Source organism: Typopeltis vanoorti, chromosome 22 (genome assembly GCF_054136105.1).
Source record: "Typopeltis vanoorti isolate ZY-2024b chromosome 22, IOZ_Tvanoo_1.0, whole genome shotgun sequence".
NCBI classification, from domain to species: Eukaryota; Metazoa; Arthropoda; class Arachnida; order Uropygi; family Thelyphonidae; genus Typopeltis; species Typopeltis vanoorti.
This window is the reverse complement of record NC_143570.1, coordinates 40,203,613-40,227,606: the sequence shown is the minus strand read 5'-3', so window position 1 is coordinate 40,227,606 and position 23,994 is coordinate 40,203,613. Positions and strand designations below refer to the sequence as shown.

General features: G+C 36.3%; 1 protein-coding gene across 5 annotated transcripts in view; it reads right to left on the bottom strand.

Annotated features, from left to right (window-relative positions):
* The window catches only part of LOC150094343 (beta-1,4-N-acetylgalactosaminyltransferase bre-4-like), a 237,807-nt gene that overhangs the window by 49,099 nt on the left and 164,714 nt on the right, over nt 1-23,994 (bottom strand). For all 5 annotated transcript variants that reach the window (XM_090411758.1, XM_090411757.1, XM_090411761.1 and 2 more), the window contains one exon: nt 17,785-18,396. In XM_090411758.1, the coding sequence (XP_090267884.1) occupies nt 17,785-18,211 (427 nt within the window). In that variant the 5' untranslated portion in view covers nt 18,212-18,396. The remainder of the gene's footprint in view (nt 1-17,784; nt 18,397-23,994) is intronic.

Below are 23,994 nucleotides of genomic sequence, written 5' to 3'. Positions count from 1 at the left end.
CTTACTCAAGAGATGCTTTATTAGAAAAAATGGAATGAGCACTCATAATTTGGATTGAAGAATTAACTCAAAGAAGAATTGCTATAAGTGGTTATTTAATTAAACAAAAAGCTTTTCAGTTTTATGAACAGATGAAGCAATTGGAGCATCTATTTCTGCTTCTGAGACTGATAAAGAATTTTTGGCTAGCAAAGGATGGCTAACCGGGTTTTAAAAAGGAATGCACTTCATAATGTGAAGATTACAGGCAAGGTTGCAGCAGCAGAAGCAGCCAAAATTATTGAAGATGGTGGATATTGTCCCAATCAAGTGTTTAACGCTGATGAAACAGGATTGTTTTGGAAGAAAATGCCTAGTCAAACTTAAATCGCAAAGTCTGAGAAAAAAGCAGGGTCTAAAGCAAGCAAAGATCAAGTAACATTGTTGCTTTGTAGCAATGCATCAGGGGATCGAATGATGAAACTCCTACTAGTAAATCGATCTCTAAGACCACATGCTCTAAAAGAGAAAGATCTAAAACGGCTGCCGGTACACTGAATGGTTAATACAAAGGCCTGGGTAAGAACTGCTGTATTTACTGAATGGTTCAATAATTGCTTTATACCAGAGGTGGAAACATATATGAAGCAATAAGCTCTTGATTTTAAAATTTTATTAATTGTTGACAATGCACCAAGTCATCTGCATTTAGAACATCCGAATGTGCAGTTAGTTTTTTTTTCACGCAATACAACAAGCATTACTCAAGGCATAATTGCTTTTATAAAAATATTACATTAAGCACGCTTTTCAATTTATATTGGATAAACTAGAAAATGAATCATTAACAGTAATTGACGTTTGGAAAAAATTTTCTATTTTGGACTGTTTAAATCATGTTGCATCTGCTATTGCTGAAATAAGACCACAAAATTTTAAATGCCTGCTGGAAAGCTGCTTGGCCTGGATGTGTTGCAACAGTGCAACCATTCAAACATCTACATTATCAGCTGAAATCATTACTTTGGCACATGAAATTGGTGGAGAAGGTGGTTTTGATACATTTAGCAAGAATGATGTAGACAAATTGCTTCTGGATAATGCCTTAAGTGACGATGATATTATTGGATATCGATTAACTTTAGATATTGTCGAAAATCCATAAAACAATAGTGAAACGTAAGAACAACCTGTCCCCCTCACTGCAAATATAATTCGAGAAGGTCTTGAACTGTGCAATAAATTGGAAAATCATTTTCTTGTTAATGACAAATTCTAAACGAACCTTTAAATTCCAATGTGAGCTGAAGAACTGTATGTCTGGATGTCGCAATCTGTATAAAAAATTGGTAAAATCATCATCGTGAAGTTTAATCACTGATTACATTGTCAGAAGAAAAAAAAATTCAGCACAGAACGAGGGTGAAGCTAATTCTGTTTGCGAAGAACCATTGCTTTTACCATATAGATCTGATGCGCTGACTATCTCTTCTGGTGATGAAAGTGATTTCGCACCAGTTTGCAAACGTTGCCCGAATATTGTCTAATAGTGACGATAATTCTGATTAAAAAAATGTAAAAAAAATTGTTACTTTTCAATAAAATTAAATGAATAAAGCTTTAAAACAAACTTAGACATTCTTATTTTCCTGAATTTTTATAATCTTTTTGATGCAATTTTAGGTTTATTTTAATTCATTGTTTTGGTTTTATGTTGTTTTAGAAAAGTATGGAACGTATCCCTAATTTTTCAATGTAAGTTGTATTTTTTGTGTGATTTTTTATGTGCAGTTTTCTGTGGAATGTATCTACTGCATAAAAAGAGACCCGACTGTATATAGGCAGTCTCCAACTTATGGATGAGTTATATTCTGGACTGTTCTGTAAGTCGAAACTTATGCAAGCTGAACTGGCCTCCAAAGTTAATGGTGTATGATAGAAGTTTATTGTACAAGCTAGATATATTTATAACAAAATGTTAAGTGCTAAAAAAACGGAATTTTAAAATAAATTGTTCATGGTAAATTATACATAAATTAAATTTACATAAATCATAAATTTAAAATAAAATGTTAAAACAATTTAAAACATAATAGTGGATTTCAATGATTCAGATAACTTCAAATATTCTTAATGGTTGCATTCAGAGTCAATGCAGGCAGCATGAAGTCATATGATAGGCTTCCAATGCTTTGACCACCTTCATAATCATTAATGATATTCAATTTCATCTCAAAATCAGTGTTATGTTTACGAGCAGACGCACTGCTCATATCACTTGTACTTTAATTTCTATTTAACCTAATAAAGCATGGTACAATGCAAAAAGATATGAGAATAGCGTAGCTATCAGCTCTGTGGAGATCAGAGCAAACAAATGAGTCTATCATTGGATCAACAATAGCTGTTTCTGAAACATGCAGTTTCATTAGAGATTTGGCTTAGATGTTCATGACTCCCAGCTGGCATAAAGTTTCACCAGAAGCATTTCCAACATTGCCCATAACTCTGAGCAATGCTGAGAGCTCATCTACATAAGCTGGGGATTACCTGTAATTATTTTAATGTTATCCACTTCATTGTCATAATCCACTATGCTGTTCTCGCAATTTTAGCAATTTGTCCCCTGAATTTTACGTCCCTACCCCCCACCCCACCCAAAGATCCCTTACTTCTCCAGTTCTTCCAAGATATCTCCACCAGTTTTATGCTATGCTTTCCATCTCTGCTTTCTAAATTTTAAAATATTATGCCCTGTAACATTGCATGGCAACCATACTCACTTGCTATTAACCTAACCTATTCAAATCCTGAGAGTAGGACAGGATCATCTATCCTACTCTCAGGCCTTCCCAATTTTGCATTGTTCGCAAACAACTGCACATCCCCATTCAAACCTTTTTCAATATCATTATCATATAAGTTAATATGAAATAGTCTCAAAACGAACCCCCTTGGGCACTACTAGTGAGTTTCTCATAGACAACTTCCTCATACCTATGAGATAGTCAATCTCTAATTGTGCTTTAATCTATTATTCAATGCTATTCATTCCAATTTAATTACCAGTTTGTCATGCAGCAAATCTCAAAGGCCTTTGAAAAATCTTAATATACTTTGTATCTATCTTCCTTGTATAATTTGTCATAGTAAGCAGATCACAAAAATATGATCTTCCTTTAATAAAAAAAAAAGGTAACTATTTCTCAAAAGCTCAAGAAATTCATTCTCTTTGCCCATGCTCTAATTATTTTAACATTAACTGGATAGCAATGAAATCTCAAAAGCATGAAACATTGGATTTATCAGATTGTTGTGAGACAATTTCCTGAAGCAGCATGTAACCAAAGTCAAGGTAAGAGAATGATTAGTGTCAGAGAGGATTACAGTTAAAGCTGTGCCTGTTCTGCCTCTAGTTCATGACAGTGATTATGCTGTACTAGAGGCAGCATATAGGAGTAGCCAATAATAATAAGCCACTTCAGAAGTGGCTTATTATTACTGGCTACTCCTATATCTTCACTGGATAAAGAAACTGAAACTCGGGTTTATGATAAGGAAATATTAGAGCTGTCACAGAAACTGAATAAGAATTTGGCAAGGGTGGGTTGATGGGATATCAGCATGAATGATAAGTGTTCAGCTGAACTGGCTATGCCTTTTGACCAGACTGTATAGTTTGTTATGGAACAGAAAAGATTCCACAACAGTGGAAAGAAAGTATGACCAGTGCTATACCACAAGGATCAGTCCTTGGTCCATTGTTATTCAATCTTTACATTAATATGATTGGGGGAGATTTGGCAGGTCACATAACTGTTTGCTGATCATGCAAAGACTGGAGGAGTAATCAAGAATGTAGATGATATGCAGTACTTGCAGAATGATTTGAATAGTATGTGAAAACGACTGTTAGTCCAATGTTAGTAAATGTAAAGTTATGCACTCCTTACTATAATGAGATGTCCAATGGCATACTATATTGGCAGGATTATGCTAAAAGAAAATGATCAGACTAGAAATCTTGAAGTGTTGTAAAAATTTGATGTTGTCAAATTAAATTATCTAAAACATCGACTTTTTACAGAAGGAGTTCACCTGAATTTTCTTATACAAATGTATATTTTATTTCTCTATGTAAAGCTATCTGTATAAAGAGCAAAATAAGCCCAAAGGGAATTAACTCGCTCATTGTTTAAGAAGGGATGTAGAAGTATTGAAAACAAGAGCATCGCCCAAAATTCGGCATGTCTTTTGAAGATTGTTTGAAAGATTCGTCGCAGGTGACCTTCAAGATCAATATTGAAAGGGTGTGGTGTGAATCAAAAAGAAAGGCCCATAGGCAAGATTAAGGCAGTAAAGAGAGGAAGTAAGACTGTAGGCGAATTTTCGAGAAACATTATACAAGGTTCTCCAAACTACTAGCAAGACTCGCACGGGGACGCTAGGGGTCCCAAAAACTTAATCAAAGGTGCAGGGTCTCTGGTGTTTAAAAGGGTTGGTTCGGAGATGTGAAGGGCTTCCTTTTCTTAATCCTGAGTGAACTATCCACGAGAGATCCAGGACCCAAGGTGTAAGTTCCTGAGGGGAGGGTGGAGAGACCCGTCCACTGATGTCATTCCAGTACAGCCGAAGATATCCGGAGGCGATAGTTAAGGAGAAATCTTGCCATAAAGGTCCTGTAGTCGAGTAAGCGCGACCAGGCCTATGCAAAAATCCTTCGCCGGGCAGTTCAAGACGGCTGAACGCCTACCCTATATCCCACCTGCTGCTGCAACTATTCATCGGTGCCCGGTGTCGCTTCGAGGAGAATTCCAAAACATGGAACGGAGGAGGGAAACCCCACTCAAGCGCTGGAATAAAGAAAGAAGGACAGAAGACACATACAAGATAGCAAGAGACCCATGTGAGTCTATACATTCATTTGTTGTTTGTGAAATAAGAAAGAATTCCCTATCGAACTGCTAAATTGTCTAGTTTAAGGAGATAATATTTAGAGCAAATGTGTGTAATCGCTAATGAGTGAAGCATGAGCGCAGTTAATTTCCCTTGGAGAAAATGTTGAGCTGTTGAAATTTCTTTAATGAATTATAGGTGTACTTACGATTGAATTACACATGCAAGATAGGAAGAGACCCATGTGAGTCTATACATTCATTTATTGTTTGTGAATTAAGAAAGAATTCCCTATCGAACTGCTAAATTGTCTAGTTTAAGGAGATAGTATTTAGAGTTAACATTTCTCATAAAAGTGTGAAATAGCTAATGAGTGAAACATGAGTGCAGTTCATGCAGCACATGTGTACTTATGATTGAATCTTATGATATGTTCCTGATATCGTACCATTGGAATGTTTGAAACTCAATGAGGTGGATAGTATAAATATATTTGCCTAGATTATGATTAAGTGTTTGAAAGGAATGAGATTCTGAGAGATATATTTGTAAATACGTATGTTGTATTTTGATTGATGCTAAATTAGGAATGTCAAGCGCAACTAACGATTTCATGCTATATGTATAGCTTCCTGATATTTGTAATATAAAGTATGTTTCTTGAAGGTCTAACTAAGTAAGTGCGAGAGAATTCAACAGAAACCAAGTTGAGTGATTGAGAAAGACTAAGAATTACCTTTCATAAATGAATCTTGTGATTTCATGTGATATGTATGATTATTTGATCAGAAATTAAACTCATTGTTATTGTTGATAAAAATAGTTGTCCGATTCAATCTTTTTGCAATGCACTGATCCAAAAAACACTATTTCGGACCTGATGGCGGAACCCCAATGATTAGTAGTGATTTATGAGTAAATTTTGCCATGACTGCAAACCTTGGCTAAAATAGGATATAAGTGATTAATGAATCTACTAGGGTATAAAAACTTTCTTTTGCCTATAGGGGAATTTCAGAGGTGCAGTCTTCAATCAAATAAATATCTAGATCCCAGACAAGAAAAATTTTACTTAAGGTAGAACAATAAATATTATGAAAATAAATATTAAGTTAAAGAAACATATAATGGCGGCACTAGCTTGCTGCCTTCTTTACTGCGTACCGATGAATCAGTGATAGCTTTGGGCCAGCTATCTCTCTGATTGGCTACCAGTGGAGATTGACCTGCCCACTCAGTCTCCATAAGTTAGATAGGATCTAACTTATGGAGGGCCCCTCCTATTCCCTATATGGGAACAAATAGGTGTTAGCTGATGATGAGGATGAGAAACATAAGCTAAGATATAAGATTATAGAGAACAGACCTGTCCTATATATTACAGTGTTAGTAGATACGAAAATGAAGTTCAAGGACCATATAGCAAACATAACTCAGAGGATTATGGCAATGCTGAAATTAACACTGACATGTAAAGATAAGGAAGCCTCTTTAGATTGATATGACCTCGTTATGATAGACTGCACAGATCTGGTCACTGAGATGACAGATTGGGTGGACTGCAGACACTAGCAAACAGGAAAAAGAGGAGTGGTATGATGGATCTACAAACTTCTGAAAGGTCATCTGTTTTGTATAGATTAATCCAACCAGCTTGAAAATCTGTGCAAAACAGAGTAATTCCTTTATTTTTTGGATGTTTTATCGCCTTTTTTAAATATTTGGCACTAATATTTTCCTCCATTTAACTGGTAGAGAAAACACTTTAGTAGTTAACTGATTTAAACAACTCATTCTGTATTCTGTGTATTCTTGATGCTTTTCTATTTTTTCTCAAAATGTTTCCTATTTGTTGTGATATCACTTCTAAATAATCTCTCAAGTAAAATTATTTTTTCTGCACTTTATTAAATTGAGAGATTAAAAAAAAGGAGGGGAGAAAAATATCCTTGATTGAACAGAACAGGTTGGGAAGAATATGTTTATATACATAATTCAGTAGAAGAAGGCATTAATGTCCTTTGGAGATCTTGAAATGTGGCCTATTGTCTTGACAGGTTTGAGAGCAACTCTAACATTGAAAGGCGTAAGAAGTTTGGCTATTTTTTTTGACACTGAGCCTACATGAGGGATGACGATGGGCGATGTATATTGTGCGACAGGAGGTTGCTGCTGAGGAGGGTTTCTATGAAGAATCTTTTTGATTATAATAAATTTAGTTTAATCCTTTATCCAAGTGTAAGCAAACAAAGTTTGCGCCTGAAAATATCTTCAGGACTGAGGTAAGGTGGTAAAGCAAAGCACATTGCTTTGCATTATGGGAGATACTGAGACAAGGAGTGATGAGAGCTTGATCTACCTTTGCTACGAGTTGCAAAGGGATGTACCATCTTACCTGAGTCCTGAAGATATTTTCAGGTGCAAACTTTGTTTGCTTACACTTGGATAAAGGATTAAACTAAATTTATTATAGTCTAACCAAATGCAAAATAAACTTCCAAAATCTGTTTGATTATATTTCTTAGGTAACCGTTGTTTACTAGGGTTTCAGATATGATAGTGAGTTCATCAAGGAGATCTTTTTCTTCTGAGATAATATTGGTTGCTCTATTTTTAAGCATATGTATTATGCTGAGTTTTTGTGCAATATGGTGGGATGATTTGAAGTGCAGGTAACATCCAGTGTCTGTTGGTTTTCAATAGATTGTGAGCTGGATTTGTCCATTCTCTTGTTTCTTTATTAGTGTATCTAGAAAAGGCAATTGGCTATTTCTTTTCAAGTTCTAATGTGAACTGTATTTTTTTGGTGGAAGGAATTTATTTTTGTAAGGAAATCAAATAAGGTAGTGTCTGTGTCTCTCCAAATTATGAAAACATCATCTATGTATCTCCACCAAGCCAACAGCTTTGGATTTAATTTGGAAAGGATGTCAGCTTCTAGTTTTTCCATGAACAGATCAGTGCAGGGAGGTGATAAGGGACTGTCCATGGCTAAGCCATCAAGTTGTTCATAAATTGTGTCATTCACTTTGAAATAATTCGATTTGAGGCAATGGCGAAAAAGCTGAGCTGTGTCATGTGGATAGAGATTGTCTAGGATCTTGATAACGTCTTTAACAGGTACGTTAGTAAATAACGAAATCACGTCTAAGCTTGCAATTATGTCTGTTTTTAAGATGGAAATGCCTTTTAATTTTTCATTGAAATGCTTAGAATTCTTTATGAAGGAATCTAATTTTTTTTATATTATCTTTCAAAAGACAGGCTAGATATTTAACTAATAGATATGTAAGAGAATTTCTTCCGTCGAAGTCTGAAATTTCTACACCCACTGACGCCACGCTTATATGGTGCACCAAAAGTGAACAAAATTGGAGTTCGCTCGCCCGTCTTTAGGGCAAGATATTTTTGCTAATATAGGACAAACATCAAGAAGCCTGAAAATTTGAAAAAAAAAAAAAACATAATATGGGACGTGAACAACAACAGAACAGATACTTCAGGATTAGCCCATCACTTCTCGATCGGGATAACAGCTCCATGCCTTATATAGAAGATTTTCGATGTAGAAACTTAAAGGAAGCCGCGGTTGTACTCCGCTTTGGAGAAAATCTAAACAGAAATCAAGGAATGATTCTGAAAGACATCTGGAAAAGCTTCGGTTCACTCAGCTTACCAGAATTTCATTTCGCTAAAAACTATATAACGCGCTCAATAAACAATGACTGATACACCACGTTCCATGCGTATGATGTTACGCGCCAGTTTTAATTTATTTGTGTTACTCCATTCTTTTTTTACTAGCAAACGTTAGTTTGTACAGTTATACTTGTCCTGAAGAAGCCAGACAATAGCTGGTTAAACTTGTAGACAATTCGTGCATATCATTTACACTTATCTGGTCAACGAATAAATCAAGAAAAAGCTCAAGTTTTAATCTTAATCTATCTTATAATTTTCTAAACCCATTTCTTACAAAGAACAAAATCATCTGAAGCCAAGGCAAGATTCTCCTGATTCCAGCTGCTCTCTCTTATTTCGCTCTAAATAAAAACGTTAACGTTCCCACAATAGCAAACATTAAATAGTTATAAAAGCATAATTAGGAAAACAGCTTTACTGCGCATGCTTTAAAAGTGACTGCTCTTCAATAGATTCTAACGAATATAATTAGATCCTTCAAGAATAATCTTACACAATCGACTTTATACAAATAAATTTCAGGAAAATCCAGTATTAACAGATCACTAAATTTTTCCCATCTAAATATTTAATCTACCAAAACTCTTTATGCTATTGGTTTCATAGTTTTCAATTAGCGCGTTTAAAATGTAATACGGTATTTTAAATGTTTAACACATTTTTTACACAGCAACCTATACGCTAAATGATACGCAATTCATCTACCTGGCTTAAATTGCCAGTCACCGTGTAGTTTCACTTCAGCGAAGGACCGCGTCTGCTGTAAAGCGCGCGGAGCATTGCGGTGGTGTTCACACCCCTCTACGAACATGAAACAGTTCGTGTATAAACAACTACTTATGCCAGAAAATCTTGCTATTTGGCGAGAATTAAAACGTATGGGGGAAAAAAAAAAACGGAAAAAAATTTTTCACCTTATAATTATGATATGTTATTTTATAACTGCTATGCGTCAGGTTAATGATTTATTATTATTATTAAGAGAGACCTTCAGGGAATCAGCAACTCATCAATACTATTCGCACCAGCTGTCATACCTGTTTTTGAAATTCATTCACGCTACTTGCACACACAACATCCAACGGCAATCCATTCCAATCACGTAAATACTCTATAAGAGAAAAATCTAGCCCTATTCCCCCCCCGCCCCCATTCTTGACAGCATTCATTCTCAACTTCCATAAAATGAAAAATTCCATCAACTGAAATGTTGTATGACCCCCTTTCGGAAGTTTGTAAGTGTCACCTCTCATTCTCCTGTTTACTCGTGTCTGCAGTCTATAAATTCTCAATCTGTCTTCATAATTTGTATTCCCAAATCCTGATAATTATTTTTGACGCTCTCCCCACTGTATCAGAATCACCACGGAAACCAGACCTACGCGCAATAGACCAAATGAAGTTTTATCAAGGCCTTGTAAAGACGCAAATTGACTTTTATCTTTACATGTCAAGGTTCGTTTCAGCATTACCATTATTCTCTGAGTTGAATTTACAATTTTTGCTATATGACCCTTGAACTTCAACTTCCTGTTAACTAAAATTCCAAGATCCCTAGCTTCATCAGTTTCTTCTAGCATAATCCCACCAATATAATGCGACATTGAATATCTAATCACCCCAAAGTGCATGACTTTACATATATTAACATTGAAATGACAGCCATTTTCACATGCCTACAATTCCAGCCTATTCAAATCATTCTGCAAGTACTGCATATCAGTTTTTTGAAAGGCAAGTCTTCATTCAGTTGTTGTCTTCAGTCCAGTTGTTGGAAAGACCAACGAAAACGCGTTGGTCTTTCCAACAATTGGACTGAATGAAGACAGGTTTAAAAAATCAGGTTTTTCTGCTACCTTTCAGGGGGCTGTTCAGATTTATAACAGCATGTTTTGTCTGTATCTTGAATGTGCTAATTGCGGTTTGCCTGTTTTATGTCCTTATAATGACGGTTCTTCGCGTCAGAGGATTCGATCCCAAGTTTTCTCAACCAAAGGGCATTGTCGGCACTTACTGAGCTAAAAATCCTCCCCATGTTGCTAATGGCTTGCTTAGTTCAAGAAGAAAATTATTACAGAATCAAAAAAGCCAATCAAACATTGCAAACTTCATTTTGGCAGCCAATGTGCCTCGGTATGTAAAAGCAATGATTGTAGATTTCATCGTTTTGATCACACTCGCTGATAAGACAGACATTCAAGGATTTGAACCTTTATTTCGTTTACTAACTGAAAGCACGCCCGCATTGAGTTCTTTTGAAACAAATGCTTCCTATGCAGAATCCAATGTGCAGTTCTGGTTTTTTCCCCTTCAAAAATGTTTGAAGGAAAAAAAAAAAAAAAAAAAAAAAACTCATACTGCCTTCTAATCCCTCTATACATGCCAACCATTTTTATAATTATCACCGTATTATATTTGCCCGTCAACCGCCCATTCGACCCCTCTTTCAAGTCGATCGATTTCGACTATGCTGAGAATGCCTGGTTTGTTTACAGTAACGTAATGCAAAAAAAAAAAAAAAAAAAAACGCTTAGTACACTGGACGGTACCATTTCAAATCCTCAAAACCAGGGGGGGGGGGGGAACACTTTGGTCCATAACTTCGTGTTGGAAACTGCTAACACTATCCTGTAGTAAATCTTTGGGCTTATTCCGAAATTCTACGAACTGTGTATAAAAATACATTCCTGACTACATGACCCCCCCCCACTATCACATTATGTTGTGAAAATTCAGAAAACTTCGGAATGATCTGAAAGTTCAGATACTTCTTTGATATAAGGGATGAAAATAAGATTATTCTCCTCAGAGAAAGATGAAGTCCTAACTACCGATTGCACTGTTGCTAAGACTCGTTTAAAATATCAGCTAAGAACAGTAATAAGACCAGAACATAAAGCGTTAAGCACGATCAATTAAGGTTTTAATAGCACAAATAGTTTGGGCAAGCATAATAGTGAGACTCTGCATAGATGTATCGTTCTGCATTTTTTCCCTTTTCGTCAAAGGATAGAAAACCAAAGTCTTCCATTGCAATGATGAAGAAACAGACGATCAAAAAAGCACTACGCAATCAAGCAGTTTCGTCTTATCCTCACCCCCTTCGTTTGTCAGCCAACGACAACCCACCAATATTTTTCCCGGATTTTTCAAGTTTCGACCAGATACCTTGCTCTTGTCGTCTATTACATTTTGGCCAATCCGGAAGATCAAGTATTTTAAACTTAAGCAAGTCTTATTGTGCAAAATGCTGACTCCCTAAACAGTCTTTTCAAGGAAAACTAGAGTGCTGCACGAGAACAAATTTCTGATGGCAAGATTACAAAGAAAACCGAGGTAACTATGCAATCACAGTAATATCAAACGATCCGATGGTTGGCGTTTATTCTCATTATGCGAAATAGTCCTCTGCTCTACTCGTCATTACCATTTCTTCTCCTCCCCCTATTTGGACTCCAGTGATAATGATGGGTTGTTGCTTTACTGTTGAATTTTCTGCTGTGTATATGTAATTCTGTTCATTTCATCCTGGAGATGAAATAATATTAATAACTAGTTATTTAACTAAGTTATCAGCGCTTTGATTTTATCTTGTACCTTTATTTTCATCATAGTGATTTTACGCCCATGGAAGGACCTATCATAACGCTCAAAGCGTATGACAACGGATCCGTAGCAGGCAGCTTTTTCTACACAAAACATTCCTTCCTCTAAGTGAAGTATGAGCAGCGGTTGACAATGGAAGACAGTTGGAGGACTTGTAAGTCGTTTACCACACAGGCTGGGAGGGTGAAATTCATATATTTTCTGAATAATACAGCGAATGTTTTCAAGATGCTTAATGAACACATGAAACTTAATTAAATTACTGATAAAATAATAATTTTTGCACTTTTTTTGAATCTTACATAACCCTGCTATACATGGATCACTTAAATATTAAACCTTCAGGATGTACAAGGTGAGAAGATGAATGTGAAGCTTCTTAACATGGTTTGTACTGTTTTTTCGTTAAGATGCGACGAACTAATGACTGTCAACAGACGGCATCATACCACTTGTGTTCTTTTGATGTTCAACTTTATTCCTACTGCTTGATCCGCACTTTTCGGTTCACTGAGAGATAGACGGTAACAGAGGAAGAAGGAATCAATACTGCATGCAAGCACCAGTTTGCATCACATGCCACCTACCTACTGTACTCTTTCTGACACGGATGTGGAAACTAAAATTGTTCACCAGATGCTATTCACAATAAAGCCTATGTTTTAGTTGACAATCGTTGTCTGCTCTTATTTCTAAAGGGATACAAGATTCCCTGATTAAATTTGTCTCTCTGCTCAATATGTAACCTGCTAAACCTGAATTCCCTACATAACTGGCACTGAAGTATCACTTCAATGCTCTTTCTCTGGTAACGACATGTTTTCCTGTCAACATGATAATCCCTGACCGTATACGAATAAGTTGAAAGTCGTTTTTTCCGTAAGTTGTCATAGTTACATGTGCCCAAACTTCTATCACAGGAGAAATTTTCCTACATGAACTTCGGTAAGAAAATAGCTTGGTGATTTTATTATTATTTTGTTATTGTTAATAAGCAAACGACTGTCTTTGTGTTTTTAAACAACTCCGGTGTCTGTACTAAAAACAAGTTTATGTCAGGACAAATCTTCTTCTTCCTGTCATTGATTTTATGCCAAGTGACTTTTACCAGTCTCATGTCATCGCCTTCTTGGTCTTCCATTCTTTTAAATTTATTTTATAACCGTATAGTATATTTGGCAATCTACTATTGTCCATTCGATTTAGATGTTCTAACTATATTTGTTTATATTTACTTATATAGTAGTTTAATTGATTTTACATTCAGGGATTGTAAAATTTCTTCATTTGTTTTATGGTTCCACTTGGTATATCCAGCAGTTTTTCTGGGAAATTTCATTTCTTCTCTTTGAATCCGTTTTTCATTCATCTTTTTATTGGTCCATGTTTCACTTCTATATAATAAAAGTGGTTTAGACAGACAGGACATTATACAGTCTGATTCTGGCGTGTTTTCGTACATGGGATGGCTTAAATTTATTATGCTATTTACTTCTACAAAATTTGAGATTTTAATGTCTATATCTTTTTCATCTTTATATGTTAAGTCACATCCCATGTATTTGAAAGTATTTGCTTGTTATATTTTGTTTATAATATATTGTTCTAAAATTTCATTTAATGATTTTACTGATCTCTAAATCATCTCCTGCTGGTCTGCGCGGATAGCCGAGTGACTATGCGCTTCGCAACCATATGCCTGGGAAAGGAGTCCCCAGGAAATCGAACCTGGGAAAGGTTCGATTTCCGTCCCTGACGAAGAATTTAAGGATCTTTCTTAGACATAGCCAAGTTAGCCGGTCTTGGGCGTGGACAGCACAGATTTTTCTCCCCAGTTTAGCTGGGGTTTTTCATCCCGCAAACACACACGGATACAGTCAAGAATACCTAAGACAATCCCTCCAGCCATAGGTCTGAATTGTCAGTTATATCAGTCCCGAGCCCAAATAAAAATGGGGGGGGGGGGAGGGATTGAGGTGGTGGCGTACCTCCCCATAAAAGGAACTCGTGGCCGTTGAATCATCATACGAAATAAAAAAAAAAAAAAAAAAACCTTCTGGTGTAGCTAATACAACTTAATCATATACAAATAATAGTGAAGATACTCGGATCTTTATTTGTATATCAAATTGTTATAATTTTATATATACAGTAGCAAACAAATTAATCCGAACAAACCTAATAATAATAATAATAATAATAATTATTATTATTATTATTATTATTAAGAGACTCCAGGGAGTCAGGGACTAATTGAGGGAGGCTACATGCACCAGCTATCATACTTATTCTTGAATTCATTCACACTGCTTGCCCACAACATCCAATGGCAATCCATTCCAGTCATGCACCACCCTGTGAGAGAAAAATCTAGCCCTCATTCCCTTCTTAGCTTCCAAGGATGCCCTCTTGTCCTTTCCCCACTTTCCATAAATTTAAAAATGTTATCAATTGAAATCCTGTGCGACTTTTCAGAAGTTTATAAGTCTCAATCATATCACCCCCTCTCTCGATCTGTCTTCATAATCAGTATTCCACAGTCCTGATATCACTTTTAACACTCTCCTTTGCACTCTCTCCAATATATTAGAAACACAACGGAAACCAGAAGTGCGCACAATAATTTAAGTGAGGTCTTATCAACGCCTTGTTAAGGGACAAAATGACATCCTTATCTTTTCATGTGAACTTTCGATTCAGTATTGCAATTATCTTTTCAGTTGTATTTGCAATCTTTGCTACATGGCGCCTGAATTCAATTTCCTATTTACTAACACTGCAAGATCCCTTACCTCATCAGTTTCTTCTACCATAATCCCACTAATATAATACGACATTGGATATCTAATCAGGCCGAAGTGAATGACTTTACATTTACTGACATCCATTTTTCCCATGTCCACAATTGCAGCCCATTTAAATCATTCTGCGAGTACTGCATATCAGCAGCATTCATGATTACCCTACCCATTTTTGCATCAACAGCGAATAGCTGTATGTCGCTTGTCAAATCCTTCCCAATATCATTAATGTACAGATTAAATAACATTGGACCAAGCACCGATACTTGTGGTACACCACTGGTTATCTTAAATCTTGCACTCACATCCTCCATATACCACTTTTTGATATATCAGTCAGCCATCCTCTTATCCACGCTAATATTCTATAACACAAACCCATATTCTTCAATTTAAGCAATAGTTTACCATGATGTATTCTGTCAAAAGCCTTAGCAAAATCCAAAAGTATCATGGTGTATGCATTCCCCTTGTCTAGTTAAATGGTAACATTGTTATGGAATGCAAGTTAATTGTCAAAACATGACATTCCCTTAGTAAACCCATGTTGCTCGTTGCAAAGTAGAGATTCACTGTCAACCCATTTTTGAATGCGAGCTCTAACCAATTTTTCCAAAATCTTCACCACCACTCCTGAGATACTAATTGGTCGATAGTTGGATACATCCGTCTTTGTACCACCCTTGTGCAATGGAATTACCATACATTGTTTCCATTCTTGCGGAATGTGTTTTATTATTTTCGGTTTTTTAGTTCACTGTTTTGGTTTGACTGCTGCGTGTTTTAACTGTCTCTACGATGTTTATTAATAGTGTAGTGTGTATTTTTAATAGTGTAAACAAGTTAACATTTGTAGTGTTTTATTCATTTTGTGTGGCTATAAAATGGTTACATCTCCAAGAAAGCGTTCAAAAACATGTATTCTTTCTCAGCACACATCCATGACTTGAAAATACATTGCCAATGAGTGTGATGTTCGTCTGTGTACTGTTAATGCGATTTTAAAGTGGTTTAAAGGAGACAGGTATTTTATCTGGCAGAAAAGTTGGGTTGGGTGTGCTGTCGTATTACTTATGCAACCCTCGCTACAAAATTCACGTCGATTTAACCGTATGATTGCATTTTTATCGATGTATGAAAGTTTTACAAGAGCATAGTGCATCAACGCACATCTTAATTCGTCCAATGCAATTAATTGTAGAATAAATTTTAATACTTTAATTTATCAATTAATTGTAACCAAATTTGACCCGCTGCGCATATGTACGTCTGTTCAAAGGGCTCAAAAGATGTCTGTATTTGTGACATCTTTAATACCCGGGCTATTAACGCGAATGTGATGCAATGTTTATGCATTGAAAAGTGTCCTCTTCACGAAGAATTAGTATATTGTGTTTAATTCTGTGAATCAAGCGACAGGAAACAACTAGGGAGTCTTTAAAGGAAGAAATGCAAAACTATAATAACGGTAATATTTAATTTTATTATATGGAATATACGCAGCTGATATAATATCAGTGGCGTATATTCCAGGTGTGCGGTATATACACCTGAAGTTCTATCGTTAGGCATATGTGAGCGTGTGAATTCACGAGTGCGCCAGTATCTGATAGCAGAGTTATGTGAGTCTGCCAAACTATAACTAAGGCTACTGTTAATGTGAGAAGAGTCCAGGATAATTTCTTTGGATATATATATATATATATATATATATATATATATATAGAAGTAATATCAATGCTTTTTTTTTTTGTGGTGGTCTGCTATGTTACAAGAACGATTAGACGCATACAATGCTCGACCAGTTTCGTGTATCCACAAGTACATTTTATGAGGAGCGTGCTTATAAAAGTAAACAGCCAGCTAGAAACGTGCAACGCGTCACAGTAAAGAATAAAAATAACACAACAGATGAAAAATTAAACAATAAACACGGTGAAGCAGGTGTACTAAGCCATTATTACCGTGTGATCCAACATGACGCATATCACATGTGAATGTCAGATTTTTGATGAATGAAGACTAAACTTGGTGGAAGATCACAGCCTGGTTCTCACTTCATTGACTGGCGGCGCGTAGCATCTCGGAAGCTTCTTTAAATTTTCTGGCAAAACAGGTATGTTTTATGGAACATACAGCACCCAAGCTAATGACTTTCACTGTTTGTGCGAAAAGCTAAACCAGATCACGTGTTTTCTTTTCGACAATTATTAAAATATTCTGACATGCAGACTTCTCCGGAACGTCCCGTTTGACAAGTATAAGAAATTACGGACGCTTCAAATATCTTGTAGATACCTTCTTGAGAATGTCAAATTCTGGAGATTTTGTAGATTGGAATGGAAGCCACTTTTATGGCATGACTTGGGAGAATCCAAAATACATTTTTCAGTAAGGAAGGGTGACCACACCTTTGAAGTCTTGTTTAGGTGTCGATCTTGCGAGGGAAATGAAGTTGCAATGTCCTGATGATCATCTTGCGTCCATACCTATACGAGTGTAAAAACAATTTAAAGGCGCTTTCGAAATGCTATGCGCTCAAGTCAATGCAGTATGAACCAAGGTGTGCTCCTGCACCAAGTGTGGTCTTCGGTCATCAAAATCTCACATTTACACAGATCAACATTGTAGTACATGACAACACCAATTTAGTACACAATTTAACATTTTGCACGTAGTTCCATTATAATAAGAATACTTTCTGCATCAATATACATTTCAAGAATTCAGAAGATAGAACTTCAGTTTGGTTTTCATCTGCTAACACAAAACATTTAATTATAAACAAATTAATACTTACCCAGTTTTGGTGGGACGAGAGGACAACTTTTCTGCTTCTTTTCGTCATTCTGCAGAGGCAGCAATGACAATAAGTCAGCAGAAACTGTGTTGTTTTCAACTATAGGTTTGAAGGACGAAACAACAGACACGGGAGTAGTCCTTGAAGTTTCATTGTCAACTTTAACGGATTCAGTGTCGTTGGAAGACAGTTGCAACTCCCTGACAACTCCAGGTCGATGGGCTACTCCTAATACTCGCTGTAAGGAAGAAATCCAGCTAAGACCTGGAGAGACAGTTTTTTGAAGGCTTTGATGCTGCACAAAGATGTTGACGGCATACTGCATTAGCAAGAAGGCTAACACTACAGCAACTGTGACTTTGTAGAAATGGAAACGGCAGAAAGGAAGGAAGGCGTAACAGTGATTAACAACATTCTCCATCGACATGGTGCCACGGCTTCTGTTATGAATGACGGCTCCTACGACAGACAGCTGCTTCTCCGAAGAGCACTAACAGCCGTGTTTGCTTTGAAGCATGTCACCGTAACAACGGCGCCGGGGGCGGTTGCATTCAACACCGCAGATGTCGCTGCACTTGCTTAACTACGACTCTCATCTTGTCGATAAAGAATCTGCAAAGAAAGCATTTATTGTGAGAGGAAAACAGAAAGGCTTACAAGTACAGCCACACATGTTTACATATATTTCTTTTCCCCTCACAGGAAAAATAATACCCTCGCCTGATGATTTATATTTTAATAGCAATCACATGACATACTCAATAAATATTGAAGTGTAATTATTCTTCAGATAAATACTTTTTATCTTAAGATTGACGAAACAAAATACACCATATTGATTGGTTGATGTCGAGCAAGCCACACTTCATCATTGGTTCATGAAAAAACGTGGGCAAAACAATATCGTACAACGAAGTGTGTGTGTGTGTGTGTGTGTGTGTGTGTGTGTGTGTGTGTGTGTGTGTGTGTGTGTGTGTGTGTGTGTGTGTGTGTGTGTGTGTGTGTGTGTGTTGTACTTGAACAAAACCAATCTAGACATATCTGTAAAAGCAGTACAAAGAGAATTTGCATGCCTAATCGCAGAGCATCACTTTAATGGGATCAGCGAACAATAGCTCAGCTTAGACAAAAACCTAGCCATCTGGGCATCAGCACAAGCCGACAGACTTCCTTGCTTATGCGCTTTCATCAGGTCTGAAAAAAAATCCAGCGACCAAACATTCAGAACAACCAAGAAGCTAAACATCAATGAAAGAAAATCAGTACTCCCTTGCTGGAATGACGAATATTGACTAATAAGTCCTAAGAAAACGCGTAAACGCACTCAGACGACTATATATCAAAGAACATACAATAATCTAGATTTAAGACAGAGTAAAAGATAGAACTATTATAAAGACAAATACAGCTATTAGTCCAAAATTACAAACGCGAAAACAGAATCATCGAAAAAATTCTGTAGTTTCAACCGTATCGAATCCTTGGAATTGCATATATAAATTAGCAGCAAGCAAGAATAAGGCAACACCTATATTATCAAGAAAACAGACGGCTCCTATACTAAAAACTTAGCTAAGGACGACGAATCAACAGATGAAGAAATCCACAAAACTTACAAAGAACGGAAACAGTCATAGGCACTCCTAACGACGATTTTTTTTACAACTAATGAAATCGAGTCAATATTAAGATCAATGAATCCAAGTAAAATCCTAGAAAGGAACGGAATAACCAGCGATATACTTCTAAAAGCGTTTATCGAATTCCCCAAATGCAAATGACAGTTTACAACAAACGGCTAAAAAGAGGGTGATTTCCTTTATTATGGAAACGCTCTAAAATTAAACCCATAATAAAAGAAACAACCGACGAAATTAACAAATACAGGCTAATCAGTCTCATACATGCTGCTAAGGTACTAGAAAAGCTTCTGACAAACCGAATAATGCACTTTGTCTACTCAAAAGACCTATTAAGTAGCAATCAATATGCATTAGACCTCAATCAAGCACAGTAGACGCAATTATGGAGATAAAGTGTTCACAGAGGACAGTCTACAACAACGACAACAACAAAAAGCCGTACTACTGATCGCACTCGATGGTACAAGGAGCATTCGATGACACGTGGTGGTCAGCCATAATTAATCAATTAAGAGATTTGAAATGTCCAAAAAAACCTACTCTACGTTACAAAAAATTATTTTGTAGACAGAAGGGCAACCATGACATTAAAGACCACAGCTGTAATGAAAGAAGTCAAACGAGGCTGTCCGCACTGATGTGGACCAAGTTTCTGGAACGTTCAGTACGATTCGCTATTAAGACTTCCTTTCACTACTGAAACAAAAGTCATAGCTTTCGCTGATGATGCAATGACTCCTTGACTTCCTGGAGGTCTCATAATAATAATTATTATTATTCGAGGACGCAACAGCTTACAATTAGAAGTAACGGCTAACGAAGAACTTTAAAATTGCAGAGTGGACACGGAAGAAGAAAAGACCTTCAATAGCACCAAGTCTAAACTGCTCCACATCTCACGTGAAAAAATCAAAACAATCTGTAACCGTCTTCCTAAACGGGAACGTTCTCGAGGTAGCTAGTGAGCTAAAATATCTAGGAGCAACAATAGATAAGAAATTAACCTTCAACAAGCACATCTCATATGTTGCCGAAAAAAACAGTAAACCTTCTAGCTAAGTCGACAAGGATAAAGTGGGGGATTAGGCCAATGAGGGCTGAAAACAATATATTCCGGAGCTATACTACCACTGATATCTTATGCTGCACTTGCCTGGAACCATGCACTAAAATCAAAGAAGAATCGCCAAAAGCCAAAGAGTTCAACGCCCTTATAGCCATGCGAATAATTAAAGGATACAGAATAATATCTTTCGAGGCAGCTTGCATTATTGCTGGTCTAACACCGATCTGCTTGAAAATGCAAGAATTCTCTCTTATATATGAAGTCACTTCCGGAAGATACAACGGAAATTCCAGCACTGATCCAAATTGCTACGAACATCCGTTTCACTACAGTAGGTGGCCTCACCCAGCAAAGAAATCATATATTAAGAAGAAGGAAAGCTCTGAAAGTAATGATTTCCATATATACACTGACGGAAACAAAACCGAAGGGAACGTCAGTTGTTCTTTTATTGCATGCAACAGACAGCCATTATACAAGAACGCTGCTCTAGACTGCATCCCCCCTCTGTCCCAACAACCAAACAGAAGAACTTGCTACAGTTCATCCAGCAACAATTTACAGTGACAGTAGAAGCACTATAGACGGAATAAAAACCAGAACAACCATATAGCGTTAATAAAACAGACAAGAAACCTAGTTTGGAATCTCATTCTAGAGGGATGGGAAATCATGTTCTGCTGGGTGAAGGCGCATACTGGGGTAGCAGGAAACGAGAGAGCGGATCAACTGGCTAAAGAAGCTGCTATAAACGGATCAACAACAACAACAAAAGAATTCTTGGCAAGTATCAGAAGCAGACTCTGGCTGAAAAAGCATGCCATCTCAGAAAACTAAGACACTACCTACACACAGACTCCATATCCTGGAATCCCCAACTTGCATTTGTTGTCCGCACTTTCAACAGTCTGTCGAACACTTACAACAGTCGATCACATACTTTACGACTGTCAGCTATTGGACTCCATCCGGATGCCCCTGATACAACACGTCATCACTTCTGGAGACAAGTCGCCAGTGTCAAAACAGACTTATCCAAAAGTATTACTTAGAATTAATTAATTTTTCCAATAAGATCAACTTCTAATCGTTGTAATGTAACAAATTACTGATGCGTGAATTATATAGTGTAAATATATGTATATTGATACATAAATATAAATATTAATCAATACTTGGAAGCTACATGCAATATATGCATTGTATGTGGAGCATGTAGGAATAAATTACCTCCCAGTAGAGTTACTATTGGGAGGAAAACACAAACACTACAAAAATTGTTCATATCATAACGTTAGAAATATTCAAATATCTTAAAATTAATACTCAATAAAGTAACAGCGAAGACAGACTGGAATTAAGGGTAGTACCAGAAATCGTTTACACAAAAAATCTTCAGGATATTTGACCACATTCTGGAGGCCGAGAAACCCGATCAAAAAAATGGATTCCTTGACGAATAAGATGAACAAGAAAACTATGTAATATACAGCAAGGTATTTAATAAAATGTTAGCTGCTTTACGCATGCGTTTCAAACACGAGAATGGAAGTTTAATGAAACTGCACTCCTAAGGGATAGATTAACCTTCATCACTTCCGTTTATTGAAATTTGAGAGAAAATATCGGTGAAAACAGCTTTAAAATCTTAGTGCAGTTTGATTCAAAGAAGAATATCCTGCTTCAATATGAGAAATTGAATTGCACTGTTAGATAGCACAGAAAAAAGCAATACATCTATGCTAAGAAGAGAATTATCACTAACTAAAATTAATAAGTCATAAATCCATATATGACTAAAAAAATAAAGGAATACATTAACTGAATAGTCGATTATTAATTTTGATGACTCAAAATTGATATACATACACTCGAACCTTCAAATGCTGAGGCCAAACTAACGCAGATGGAAAATTTATATAAAAACAATGAGTTTACCTATTCCTATTTGTGCTCGGCGACATAAAAAGACCGAGGCCATCTTCAATTAGCACTGTCTTTTGCAACTAATTATTCTTCTCTCTCAACTAGCCATCTTTCTTTTTCTGTCATTCTTTGCCAAGTTAATTCAAGTCTTACCCTTGTCATTTTTCCTTCTGGGATCCATGCCAAAGCTACCCTTGGAATTTTTTCTCTGTCCATTTCAGTACATATCTAATCCCATTTGCAAACTAAAGTTGATATAATACGTATTATGCAGTTTACTGCATACCAGATATATTAAAAATGTTAATTTAACTTCATTATTTTAATTTCAACAATATAAAAAGCAAGAAATGCTTTCTTACTATATATTTTGCATAAATTACAGGGTGAGGGGAAAAAACCCGAAAAATAAAAATTCAAACGCCAGGGATTAAAAAAAAAAAAAAAAAATCACTGAAAATTCGTGTACAACATAGAAAAAGGTAAGAATATGACAGGAAACGAAACATACAGATGTTTGCCAGTGTTGTAAAGATAGGCAGGGTAACCGGCAATACACCCAACATGCAGTGCTTGCAGAATGATTTGAATGGCTGGAATTGTGGGTATGTGAATATGGCAATCAGTTCAATGTTAGTAGTGTCTAGTTATGAACTTTGGTGTGATTGGTGAGATATCAAACGGCATATTATATTAGTGGGACTACACTAGAAGAAACTGACTAGGCTAATTTCAGTAGCTAGCTACTTGAAGTTGGGAGACAATATAACAAATATTACAAATACGACGCGGATGATAATGACAACACTGAATGAACATTGATTTTAAAGAGCAAAGAAACCATTTTTGCCTCGTTCCAAGGCTTTGATAAGACCTCGCCTGGATTACTGTGTGCATATCTTGTTTCTTGGTTTCAGAAGTGATGCAGGTAACAGTCGATGGGGTGGAAAGGAAATTATTAAAGATGATATCGGGAGTGTGCAATGTAGATTATGAGAACAGATTAAGGATTTGTGGTCTGCACACACTAGCAAATAATAGGATGATATGACAAAAAACTTACAAACTTCTGAAAGAGTGATATACAAACATCCATGAAAGTTGCGAATGAATGCAGTTAAGAAAAGGCAAGAGCTAGATTTTTCCCCTCACAGTGGAATGGCTTGCATTTGGAGGTGAGTCCAGATAGGATGAATGAATTAAAGAAAAGGTATGACACCCGGTGTGTGGATGATATGTAGACTTCTTGGAGGCCACTCATAGTAATGATACAGTTCTCTAAACTTTGAAAAATTATACCACTAATACTTTCTGCTTCCAAAGTTAAAAGCACATGGTCAAGATAATCCCCATTCAGCACTATAAATGTTTCGAGCCTCATGGTAAAGTTTTACATTACACTCTTGAAAGAGCATTTTAAAAATTTCATCTCTTCTCTGATTATTTTAACTGCACATTTTTTTTTTCAACTAAAAGAAAGGTTTCTTAGCAAACATAGTCATTTAAATAATCCCAGAGGTAGAAAGAGTGTTTAAATCGGAATGTGTGTGTGCCCACTCGAATTCAATCTTGAGA